Genomic DNA, 13,276 nt, shown 5'->3' on the forward strand with positions numbered 1-13,276 from the left:
ATCAGGGGATTGTAGTGGGATACCCAAGGACTGACCCAAGGAGCTCACACTCTAGCTATGCCAATACTACATAAGAACTACATTAGGCGGCGAGCTGGCAGAAACGTTAGCATGCTGGGCGAAGTGCTTAGCCGTATTTCGGCTGCCGTTACGTTCTGAGTTCAAATTCCGCCGAGGTCGACTTTGCCTTTCATCCTTTCTGGGTCGATAAATAAAGTACCAGTTACGCACTGGGGTCGATGTAATCGACTTAATCCCTTTGTCTGTCCTTGTTTGTCCCCTCTATGTTTAGCCCCTTGTGGGTAGTAAAGAAATAGGTATTTCGTCTGCCGTTACGTTCTGAGCTCAAATTCCGTAGAGGTCGACTTTGCCTTTCATCCTTTCATCATCATCATCATCATCATCATTTAACGTCCGCTTTCCATGCTAGCATGGGTTGGACGGTTCAACTGGGGTCTGGGGAGCCCGAAAGCTGCACCAGTCCAGTCAGATCTGGCAGTGTTTCTACAGCTGGATGCCCTTCCTAACGCCAACCACTCCGAGAGTGTAGTGGGTGATTTTATGTGCCACCGACACAGGTGCCAGACGAGGCTGGCAAACGGCCACGCTTGGATGGTGTTTTTTATGTGCCACCGACACAGGTGCCAGACGAGGCTGGCAGACGGCCACGCTCGGATGGTGTTTTTATGTGCCACCGACACAGGTGCCAGATGAGGCTGGCAAACGGCCACGATCGGATGGTGTTTGTTACGTGCCCACAGCACGGAGCTGGTACTGGCTACGGCCGTGTGCCACGTGCCACCGGCACTGGTACCACAAAGATACAAATTCCATTGATGTTCATCTATTTTGATTTGTTTTGATTTTCACTTGCCTCAACAGGTCTTCACAAGTGTCACGAGAAGGAAGGTATGCACAGGTGGACTGACTACGTCCCAGGTAGGGGCCACAGGTTATGGCCTGACTAGTCTTGCCGGGTCTTCGGATGGTGTTTTTATGTGCCACTGACACAGGTGCCAGATGAGGCTGGCGAACGGCCACGATCGGATGGTGTTTGTTACGTGCCCACAGCACGGAGGCCAGTCGGTGCGGTACTGGCTACGGCCACGTTCGGATGGTTTTCTTGTGTGCCACCGGCACTGGTACCACAAAGATACAATTCCATTAATGTTCATCTATTTTGATTTGTTTTGATTTGATTTGATTTGATTTGTTTTGATTTCATTTTGATTTGATTTTGATTTTCACTTGCCTCAACAGGCCTTCACAAGTATCACAAGGAGGAAGGTATGCACAGGTGGACTGACTACGTCCCAGGTAGGGGCCATGGGTTATGGCCTGACTAGTCTTGCCGGGTCTTCGGATGGTGTGGGGCCATGGGTTATGGCCTGACTAGTCTTGCCGGGTCTTCGGATGGTGTTTTTATGTGCCACCGACACAGGTGCTAGATGAGGCTGGCGAACGGCCACGATCGGATGGTGTTTGTTATGTGCCCACAGCACGATGGCCAGTGATGCGGTACTGACTACGGCCACGTTCGGATGGATTCTTGTGTGCCACCGGCACTGGTACCACAAAGATACAAATTCCATTGATGTTCATCTATTTTGATTTGTTTTGATTTTCACTTGTCTCAACAGGTCTTCACAAGTGTCACAAGAAGGAAGGTATGTACAGGTGGACTGACTACGTCCCAGGTAGGGGCCACGGGTTATGACCTGACTAGTCTTGCCGGGTCTTCGGATGGTGTTTTTATGTGCCACCATGTTCCCACAGCACGGAGGCCAGTCGATGCGGTACTGGCTACGGCCACGTTCGGATGGTTTTCTTGTGTGCCACAGGCACTGGTACCACAAAGATACAAATTCCATTGATGTTCATCTATTTTGATTTGTTTTGATTGATTTTCACTTGCCTCAGCAGGTCTTCACAAGTGTCACAAGAAGGAAGGTATGCACAGGTGGATCGACTACGTCCCAGGTAGGGGCCACGGGATATGGCCTGACTAGTCCTGCCGGGTCCTCTCATGCACAGCACACTTCCATAGGACTCGGTCTTCAGTCATTTCCTTGGTGAGACCTAAAGTTCGAAGGTCGTGCTTCACCACCTTGTCCCAGGTTTTCCTGGGTCTACCTCTTCCACAGGTTCCCTCAACTGCTAGGGTGTAGCACTTTTGCACACAACTATCTTCAGCCATTCTCGTCACATGACCATACCAGCGCAGCCGTCTCTCTTGCACACCACAACTGACACTTCTTAGGTTCAACTTTTCTCTCAAAGTACTTACACTCTGACGATTATGAACACTGACATTACACATCCATCGGAGCATACTGGCTTCATTTCTTGCGAGCTTACGCATATCCTCAGCAGTCACGGCCCATGTTTCACTACCATGTAGCATGGCTGTACGTACACACGCATCATATAGTCTGCCTTTACTCTTAGCGAGAGGCCTTTTGTCACCAGCAGGGTAAGAGCTCTCTAAACTTTGCCCAGGCTATTCTTACTCTAGCAGTTACACTTTCAGCACACCCACCCCCGCCACTGACTTGGTCTCCTAGGTAGCGGAAGCTATCAACTACTTCTAGTTTGTCTCCCTGGAACGTGGTAGAAGTTGGTCTCTGCACATTTCCAGTGTTTATTGCTCCTGAGCATCTGCCACAGACAAAAACTATTTTCTTAGTTAGCCTTCCTTTGACATTGCTGCACCTCTTATGTGTCCATAGCTTACACTTGGTGCACCTTATAGAGTTTCTACCTACACCTTTTTTACAGATCGAGCAGGGCCATCTACCTGAAGTCGTTTGTGATTGGTCCACCTTCCTACTTATTAGGACTTTGGTTTTGGCTAGGTCCACCTTCCTACTTATTAGGACTTTGGTTTTGGCTAGGTCCATCTTCCTACTTATTAGGACTTTGGTTTTGGCTAGGTTGATTTCTGGGTCGATAAATAAAGTACCAGTTACGCACTGGGGTCGATGTAATCGACTTAATCCCTTTGTCTGCCCTTGTTTGTCCCCTCTATGTTTAGCCCCTTGTGGGCAATAAAGAAATAAATACTACATAAGAACCTAATTAGTTGTGTCATTTCTTACTTGTTTCAGTCACTTGACATCCACTCGTAAGGTTTTGGCCATCCCGAGGCTATAGAAGAAGACACTTGCCCAAGGTGCCACGCAGTGGGACTGAACCTAGAACCATGTGGTTGGAAAGCAAACTTCTTATCACACAGCCATGCACAGTGCCTAGTTATATTTACTGTAGAAAACTTTTCTCCATGTAAAACGGTACAGGAGAATCGGTTAGAATTATGACTGGTAAATTTGATATACTTAAGGAAAAAAAAAATACTGACTGTTTATATACTGACTATTTCCAACAATCTGATCTGCTGTGCATATATACTCTTTTACTCGTTTCAGTCGTTTGACTGCGGCCATGCTGGAGCACCGCCTTTAATCGAGCAACTGGGCCCCAGGACTTATTCTTCTGTAAGCCCAGTACTTATTCTATCGGTCCCTTTTGCCGAACCGCTAAGTAACGGGGACATAAACACACCAGCATCGGTTGTCAAGCAATGCTAGGGGGACAAACACAGACACACACACGCATATATATACATATATACTATGGGCTTCTTTCAGTTTCCGTCTGCCAAATCCACTCACAAGGCTTTGGTCGGCCCCAGGCTATAGTAGAAGACACTTGCCCAAGGTGCGACGCAGTGGGACTGAACCTGGAACCATGTGGTTGGTAAACAAGCTACTTACCACACAGCCTAATAATAATAATAATAATAATAATAATAATAATAATATAATAATAATAATAGTGAGCATAGTTAATTTACTTGGTATGCTTGGTGTGTACTTAAGTCATTGACCCCTGGGGGAATCAAAAGTGAAATCGCACTTGGCGGGAGCTGAACAAAGAGCACAAATTAAAACACTGCAAGACATTTTACTTGTACACCACTGATTTTTGTGACCAAAATTACCTTTTAAAACAACAATAATAACAGGTAATTGTACCCAAAATGAAGCACACAACAATGTTGCTAAAAATATAAAGTATCAGTGCAAAAAAAAAAAAAACCAACAAAATAAAAAAACAACCCAAATTCCTCAAACAGCATACAGCACACCAATAAGAAAAGTTTATATTAAAAAAAAAAAGAAATAAAAAATCCCATTTGAAATAACATGAAAAACTGGAAAATTTGAAAATGAAAAAAAAAAAAAAAAAATTAAACCCTTTAGCAGTTATAGCACCAAAAATGTGGTGAAATGTGTTTTGATGTAGACCAGTGGTTCTTAACTGGGACCTATATAAGTTTTTTTTTTTTTGGGGGGGGGGGGGTCCACACAAGCAAAATAGTAAATTAGGGACACACAGTAGTAGGGTCCCTGAAAAGTTTTTGGCAAGAAACAACCAAGTTTCTTTCTTCTTTTACAACTTTCTGGTTACTGAAACCTGTTCGCTCAGAGAGTTTTTTTTATTGCAAGCCTACACAAGTAAATGGGGGGCGGGGAGGCAAAATAGGGATTTTGAAAGAAGTATTTAGAAAACTACTCGGTTGGCAAGAAAGTAATTTTGGTTTTTTAGTGTGAAATAAAGTAATTTTTTTTTTTTTTTTTACATACAAAGTGTTAGGAAAGGCATCCAGCTTGACAACCGATGCTGGTGTGTTTACGTCCCCGTTGCTTAGCGGTTCGACAAAAGAGACTGGTAGAATAAGTACTGGGCTTACAAAGAATAAGTCCCGGGGTCGATTTGCTCGACTAAAGGCGGTGCTCCAGCATGGCCGCAGTCAAATGACTGAAACAAGTAAAATATAAAAGAAAGATGTGTGTCCTGTTAAGCAATCAACACCATAAATTTCCCATATCTCTGAGTGAGGCTCAGCAGCTTTCTTGCCTTTACGGATATAAAAAAGCAAAATATGGTGAAAATGTTCGTTTTTGCACTCCATGTTAAAACTGACACTGAACTAACAGCTGTAAATAAAATTGTGCAATTTGCTTCTTAAGTAAGCTAAAAGTAATGGCTATCAAATGTCACAAGGAAAAAAATCATAACATTGACAAAAGACATTTTAAAAAATTGCGGCTTCCGTGCCGGTGGCACACATAAAAAAGCACCATCCGAACGTGGCCGATGCCAGCGCCACCTCGACTGGCTTCTGTGCCGGTGGCACACATAAAAAGCACCATCCGAACGTGGCCGATGCCAGTGCTGCCTTGGCTAGCTTCCGTGCCGGTGGCACGTTAAAAGCACCAACTGATCATGGCCGATGCCAGACTCCCCTGGCACCTGTGCAGGTGACACGTAAAAAGCACCCACTACACTCTCGGAGTGGTTGGCATTAGGAAGGGCATCCAGCTGTAGAAACTCTGCCAGATCAGACTGGAGCCTGGTGCAGCCCCTGGCTTCCCAGACCCCGGTCGAACCATCCAACCAGTGCTAGCGCAGAAAACGGACATTAAACGATGATGATGATGATGATTTGCGAAAAATGAAATTACTTTCTTGCCAACCCAACAGCTTTTAAACATCAAATGGCTATGGAGGTCTACTAGAATAAAATAGTAATTAAAGGGGTCTGCAGGTAAAAGAGGGTCAAGGACCACTGCTTTAGATATATTTATTGCAAGAAACAACTAGGTTTCTCTCCCTAATTCTTTACATAGTTTAACACGTTTCTGGCCCCTGAATCATGTTCTCTCAGAGGGTCCAATTGCAAACCCACACAAGTGAATGAGTGAAAAGCTAAATAGGGATTTTGAAAGAAGTATCTGTAAAAATAGTTTTATTCCACCAGAATAAAATAGTAATTAGAGGGGTCCATAAGTAAAAAGTGCTTGGGAACCACTAATTGGTTGAATGAAGATACTAACGGGTAAAAAAAAAAAAAGGATGAAGAACAAAAAAAGAGGTGTGGATGCATGTGTTAAATGGTGATGTTCTCTGCTGTTGCTATTAAAGGTAACAGAAAACTTAGGTAACCAGGTGTAACTGGTGTATTTTAGGAAATGGGTTGGATACTAACCACAACCTGGAAAATTGAATCAAAACAAACCAATATTAACCCAGGGTGCAAATTCCTCATCCCTCCCCCTCTCTGCACACTCCAATTGATGTTATTTCTTTCATACGGCGCCGAGTTCTTGAAAAGCCAAACCCAGAGACTTTCCCCAGTTTTGACCTGCTTCATAGAAGTCCTAAAAGTTAAAAATCATGGCCACCACTGGGAACTAATGTTGTGTGTAATAAGTACCCCCTCCAGAAATGTCGATCCTCAATGACCTTTCTAGATATTGCCACAATGTGGCAACGGTAGGGGACACAAAGTTTTTTGTGTGTATAGTAGCAAGTGGATGCAGTGGAGCGGAAGGATGGGTGGGGGGTGTCCAGTGGATTGAACAAGTTTGAGAGAAAGACACTTGGTTGTTACACAAAGCTTTAGTTCTAAATTAGTAACGAGTTATGGATTAATTAATTAATGGCAAGGGTGCAGGCATGGCTGTGCCATAGGAAGTTTGCTTCCCACCTACATGGTTCTGAAATCAGTGCCACTGCATGGCACCTTGGGCATATATATACATAGGGGTGCAGGAGTGGCTGCATGTTAAGTAGCTTGCTTACCAACCACATGGTTCCAGGTTCAGTCCCACTGCGTGGCACCTTGGGAAAGTATCTTCTACTATAGCCCTGGGCTGACCAAAACCTTGTGAGTGGATTTGGTAGATGGAAACTAAAAGAAGCCTATTACGTGTGTGTTACTGCCACCTAGTGTTGACATTGTGCGATAGTTATAAATGAGTGTCACCAACATGAAAGTAATGAGCCCCTTATTTCCAGTCTTCCATGGAAGCATCTCTGGCCATGGAGAAATATTAGCTTACCTGGAGGCAGGTGAGGGTTGGTGGCAGGTAAGGCATCCAGTGTCAACAAATTCTGTCTAACCCATGCAAGCATGGAAATGTGGACGTTAAAATGATGACGATGTCAAATACAGATTGACGTTAGATATAAGAAGCATGGGTTCATAAGAGAAGAGGAAAGCTGGTCTCTTCAGGGGGCAGATTTGTCTTCTGCTTCAAATTGGTGCTTATGAAGGTCCTAATAATATCAGAATTCTAAAGAAATGTACAATGTAACACAATCAATTAAACATCGTCACCATTTAATGTCTGTTTTCCATGCTGGCATGGGTTGGACAGTTTGACAGGAGCTGGTAAGGCTGGGGACTGCATTACTAATAGCTAAAAAAAAGTCAATAAAATTGGTTACAGGTTAAATATTTGAACAGTTACAGACGAGCATACCAACTGGCATTATTTTGACCGTTCAAAGGCAGGAATATGGTGGACCCATTAGACAGACCGTCAGACAAAAATCCCATGTGGTATTTAATCTGGCTGTTTATGTTCTGAGTTCAAATCCTGCCACGGTCAACTTTACCTTTTATCATCCATTCAGGGTTGATAAAAAGTACCAGTCAAGTACTGGTTCTGATGGTATTAACTCTTTAGTGTTCGAATTATTCTGCCAAAATTAATGCTTTTTAATCCACATTGTTTTGAACTAATCATGCATTATCTTGTAGTTATGAGATTATGATGATGTAGCTGTTAATTTTTAAAATGATATTGCAGGGTTGGTATGAGAGACCAGATCTGGCCAGTTTGAACATAAAACAGGCAGAATATTTTTGGCCGGATATGGCCGGTTTAAATGCTAAAGGGTTAACTAAACTTGTCTCCTCCCTAAAAAAAAAAAATCTGACTTTGTACCCAAAATTAAGAACAAATGGTTCAACCATGAAAGGGGAGTGAAACCAGTTTTTATTCAGAGACACAACAGAGTTATGTTCCTTCGCTCAATGGCTGTAGTTAGCAACTTTACAACACATGGTCGTCAACCGCCAGTAATTTTTGAATTCCACAATTACTGTGGCTATTAAAATAACAAGCTTGTAGCTTCTCAAACTAGTCATTCAAACAATATTTCTGTTTCCGTATTAAAAAAAAAGGGGGGGGGGAGAAAAGGATGCTAGTTAATGACTTACAAGTGAAAGCTCTCGTTTGAAAACAATTGCTACTTCAAATCTGAAGAAGGATTCTTTGGCGCAGGATTACAGGCCACAGAATGGAACCCTTGAACGAGAGGTTGTTTAAAGGACAAAACACTACAGCTGAAGAGCAGTGGAGTGGTGCACATCCACTACAGTAGAAAAATCCCATCCCCCAACTTAGCACACGATGGGATTGAACTTGAGGTCACACGGTTGCAAAGCAAACTATTCAACCACACAGCCATGCCTGCCCCTTGCAATGTATTTGAGAAATTTAAGCCTTAATCTCTCTCTCTCTCTTATATATTTATATGTATATTTAAGTAGTTGAATGAATTATCCTAGTATGGATAATTCGGTAAACCGATACCCGGGTAGCAAATTCACGTCAGAAAACACGGTTGAAGCTACATGCCAAGGGCAGAGATCACGTGCTTTCGTGTGGAAATTTGTGTGTTTTTTTACTATAAATAAATGAAGGCGGCATAATGCACCCCTTATTCCTTCGAAATTAGGAATATACAGTCTTTGAAACATATGTCGAGAATAAAGGAATTTTGTTAAATCGTCGTTCGACTCCATTCTTTCATTTATTTATACTTATATGTATATATAAGAAAAATTGAATGTAGGAGGTTCATATTTTTATCCGTGTGAGTCATGTCGGATATTTAACCACAACCATAAATATCCGACATGACTCACATCTCTTTCTCACATGGATAAAAATATGGATCTCCCACATTCAATTTTCCTGATATATTCCCTCTCAAATTCATTGTATTATGGTTTGTACTTCCTGCACTGAAGAGTACATTGATATATTAAATTTAATTTAATCATGAATTTATATTATCATCATTTTATATATATATATATATATATATATGAAACGTAGAGTAGATGAAACCATGGCGACTGAAGAAGGGGTTTTTTCTTTGTGTTAATTGTCCTGTACTCTATTTTTTTGTTGTTTAAAAAAAAAGTCCAGTTCCATGGGTTTGTGTCTATGTTTTCGTTTCTCATTATGTCCGACGTTTTTTTGGTGTCCTGTACTCATATATGCGTGTATATATACATGTAGAGGTAGGTACGTACATATATGTATATATATATGCATATGTTTTATTTATTAATATATATATATATATATATATATATATATATATATACATACATATTTATTAAAGATTGCTGCTAAAGTAATGTAGAAGGATGTATTAGTATACACAGTACATAGTGGAGAGAGTGAGAGAGGAGAGAGCGTAAGAGAGACAGAGAAGGTGAAGACGACTTAAAGTAATTAGAGAGAGAGAAAAGTAAAAAGAAAGCTGAAAGTAGGTTTACCCGTTACCAATAATTGCGAATTCACCCAATCGCAAGAATGCGTTCACCCTAATATGAAGTGTGTGTTCATCCAATAACAAGAGTACATTCACTGATAGCAAGTATGTTCCCCTTATACCAAGTGTGCGTTTGCCCTGATATGAAATACGTTCACCCAACATCAAGTGTTTTTTTTTTTTTTTACCCACATTTGCAAAAGAGCGAGAGGAAAGAAAAAAAGTTGAAAAGAAAAATTAAAAAACTGCCAAGTTAAATTTGAACCGGCCGTCATGCCAACCAAATTGCACCCTTAGCATGTGTTGTAGAGTCAACTGATTACCTGAGTTGGTGTATTGCCAATGCGGTACCTGTTCATTGACACCAGAATATTCCGATGACGACGATGATGACAACGATGGCAGAAGTTTGGACATGGCTACCAGAGGCGACTGCATGGGGCCTTTAGTCTGCAGGAGATGCGACAATGCAGCCGGGGCCACAGCCGGAATGCCCGTCACTCTTTTCTTTAACTGACCTGAGTGAGATTGGTCGGAGAGCAACAACTTGTCGGCACAATTACGTAAACCTTGGCTGGCATGGAAGTCTTTGTGGTCCTTGTGTTTGCATGGTTTGTCAGAGGATGTGGAAAAGCATGGAAAACATAAAGTCGAAATAGATCTACAATGCACACATTCAGCGGAACCTAGGTTCAAACAGGGGTACGTATAGAGGCCAAGCTTTCGTTCATGTTCGTACACATGCTGACAAGCACATCTCGATGGTAACGGGATGCTTTCAAGAGGAACACGTTTAAAATGAACATTGTGAAAATTAGATTTCTTTGTGCTGCAAACTGGTGATGAGGATGGTGAGGCCCGACCAAAGTGATGGAAGGAGCCATGTCTTGAGGGTTTGTTGACGGCACTCAGATTTGGCAGGGCCTTACTACTTAGATGGTTAGCAGGGTGGTTAGCATTCATGTTTAACGGATAAGCAGACTGACTACAAAAAACATCAAAGAAAGCAGGTTCAGTAGGTGTTGAGCAAGACACGGGATAATGGTCCTCACCTGGGAACGGAAACTGAGATGGTAAGGGCACAACCTTCGGGGAGGCAGCCGGAGAGGGAGAAGTGATGCTGGCAGGGGAAGTGATGGGGAGAGCAGGAGAAGATGGGGTGGATGAGTTACAAGACGATGTGTTGGAGCCTGAATCCTGGCGTTGGAGTGTAGGAACAGACTTCACCAGCTTTATAATGCTTCGCCGAGTGTTTTTGGGAGAACCTAGAAAAATAGATATACAGAGGAGTGAGGAAATATTACTTGACATTAGGGGTCAGGAAACAATAGAATGGCATTAAACCCAGATCAAAAAAACAAAAACAACAACAAATTGGTTTCAGGTTTCTTTCTTTCCTTCTTTTTTTTTTGTTTTTTTTTTTAAAAAGTTTTCTGCCATGAAATTACAACAACAAACAGACAGACAACAACGAACTGATTTCTGATACAGAACACGCCATAGAGAAAACCACAAGACAAATATAACAACAACAACAACAACAACAAATTATGATTGCGAAATGAAAAACCGTCGAAGACAATTGGGGGGTGGGGCGAGGCGGAGGGAGAAGGGCAAAGGTGAAATATTTAAACAAACAAATTATTTTAACGATGTTGTCTGAACTGTAATCCCTGAGTTTTTGGTTAGCTCTTAATATTACATTTCAAAATCACATCTACCGAGAGGAGAAACTAGTGACAAAGTCTTACGTAGGTCAGCAGTTCTTAACCAAGGTGGCCCGTGCGAGGAAAATAGTGAACTGGGGGAGCCATGGTGGTATTTTAAGGCCCCTATGAAAATGTTTTGCTAAACCAGCAAGATTTCTTTCTTTAACACTTAACATAGTTTAACATGTGGAGGCGCAATGGCCCAGTGGTTAGGGCAGCGGACTCGTGGTCGTAGGATCGCGGTTTCGATTCCCAGATTGGGCGTTGTGAGTGTTTATTGAGCAAAAACACCTAAAGCTCCACGAGGCTCCGGCAGGGGGTGGTGGTGATCCCTGCTGTACTCTTTCACCACAACTTTCTCTCACTCTTACTTCCTGTTTCTGTTGTACCTGTATTTCAAAGGGCCGGCCTTGTCACTCTCTGTGTCACGCTGAATATCCCCGAGAACTACATTAAGGGTGCACGTGTCTGTGGAGTGCTCAGCCACTTACACGTTAATTTCACGAGCAGGCTGTTCCGTTGATCGGATCAACCGGAACCCTCATCGTCGTAACCGACGGAGTGCTTCCATAGATAGTTTAACATGTTTCCGGCCATTGAAACAGGTTCTCTCAGAGATTAATTAAACCTACACAAGTACAGGTGTGACAAACAAAATAAAGAGTTTTGATACAAAGAATGGCTATGGAGGTCCACAAGAATAAAATAGTAACCAAGGGTAACCAGAAGTAACAAAAAAAAAAAAAAAAGGAACAACTGATGTAGGTACTTGATGTTACAAGAAAATAGTAGCTAAATCACAATTAAATAACTCCATTATCTTATAAAAAGAAGAGCAAATTGATAATGCAGTCCATGATACACTATGACTGAAGATAAGTTAGAAAAATATAGATGGTCATGGCTGGAATACCTTTGATCAAAAGGAGGTGTACCAGAACATGGCTGGCCTGGAGCTAAGCAAAGAACAAAAATAATCAAGAAACTATAGACGTGAACAATTTCAATGTTTAATGAGACCTGGCTAATTAGTCAGAAATTGATGATGAATTAATTAGTAGATTGAATTGATTAGACAGCAACACAACCAACTCGTTACCAACATGTTGGAGGTGTAAGTAATTTCAAAGGCAGGATTTGAACTCAGACTGTACAGAGCAGAAGCATATATGGCAAGGCATGCCACTCAACTCCCTACCAATTCTATAAGCCCACAGCCCTGGACCACTACATTGTTTATCGACCCAGAAAAGATGAAATGCAAAGTTGACTGTGGCATGATTTGAACTCTTGATCAGAGGATCAACACAAATGCCACAAAACATCCTAACCGACACTAACAATTCTGCCAATTTACTGTAAAGAATGAAGAGCCTGATAGTCCAGGGCCAGCAGATGTGTCTGCAGTTCTATGTGGTATATAACATCATGTGTAACAACTATAACAAATTCTACGTCAGAAATACTGCCAGATAAGTACACATATGGTTTAACCTTTTCGTTACCAACCCGACCGAAACCGGCTCTGGCTCTGTAGTACAAATGTCTTGTTTTCATAAGTTTTGCATCAAAATATACCACCAAACCTTAGTCGCAATTTATATTCCTAATACTAGCTTATTTTACTAAATTCTTTGTTATATTTAAAATGAATTGAAAGAAACACAGACCATCTCAACAGGAATATGGTAAGAAAAGGGTTAAGGCATTAACCCTTTGGAAACTGCCTCTGGCTCTGTAGTATTTAGACTTCTGTCATTAACCCCTTTTGATACCAACCTGGCTGAAACCACCTCTGGCTCTGTCATTCAAATGTCTTGTTTTCATAAGTTTTGCATCAAAATATACCATCAAACCGTAGTCGCAATTTATACTCCTAATACTAGCTTAATGATAACTAAGTTATTTTACTAAATTCTTTTTTATATTTAAAATAATAGAAAGAAACACAGAGCACCTCAAAATAAATACAGTAACGAAAGAGTTAAAGAACATTTCTGTGTCAATGCTACTTCCATAAACAAAAACAAAACAAAATCATACACAGAAATGCCACACCCAAGGCATCCAAGTTTACAGAAAGAAACACTGGGAACTTGCGGATAAAAGATGCCATTTTAATTAACAAGTATAACAAAATATCT

The 13,276-nt window shown here is 41.6% G+C and overlaps 1 protein-coding gene across 2 annotated transcripts in view; it reads right to left on the bottom strand.

The window, feature by feature from the left end:
• LOC115224712 (kinase suppressor of Ras 2-like) overlaps positions 1-13,276 on the bottom strand; it is a 167,634-nt gene that overhangs the window by 23,575 nt on the left and 130,783 nt on the right. The window contains exon 9 of one of the 2 annotated variants that reach the window (XM_029795569.2): positions 10,476-10,688. The exons of the other annotated variant lie outside the window; for it this stretch is intronic. Within the exon in view, the coding sequence (XP_029651429.1) occupies positions 10,476-10,688 (213 nt within the window). The remainder of the gene's footprint in view (positions 1-10,475; positions 10,689-13,276) is intronic. 2 annotated transcript variants of the gene reach the window in all.

This window comes from Octopus sinensis, linkage group LG26 (genome assembly GCF_006345805.1).
Source record: "Octopus sinensis linkage group LG26, ASM634580v1, whole genome shotgun sequence".
In the NCBI taxonomy this organism is placed as follows: Eukaryota; Metazoa; Mollusca; class Cephalopoda; order Octopoda; family Octopodidae; genus Octopus; species Octopus sinensis.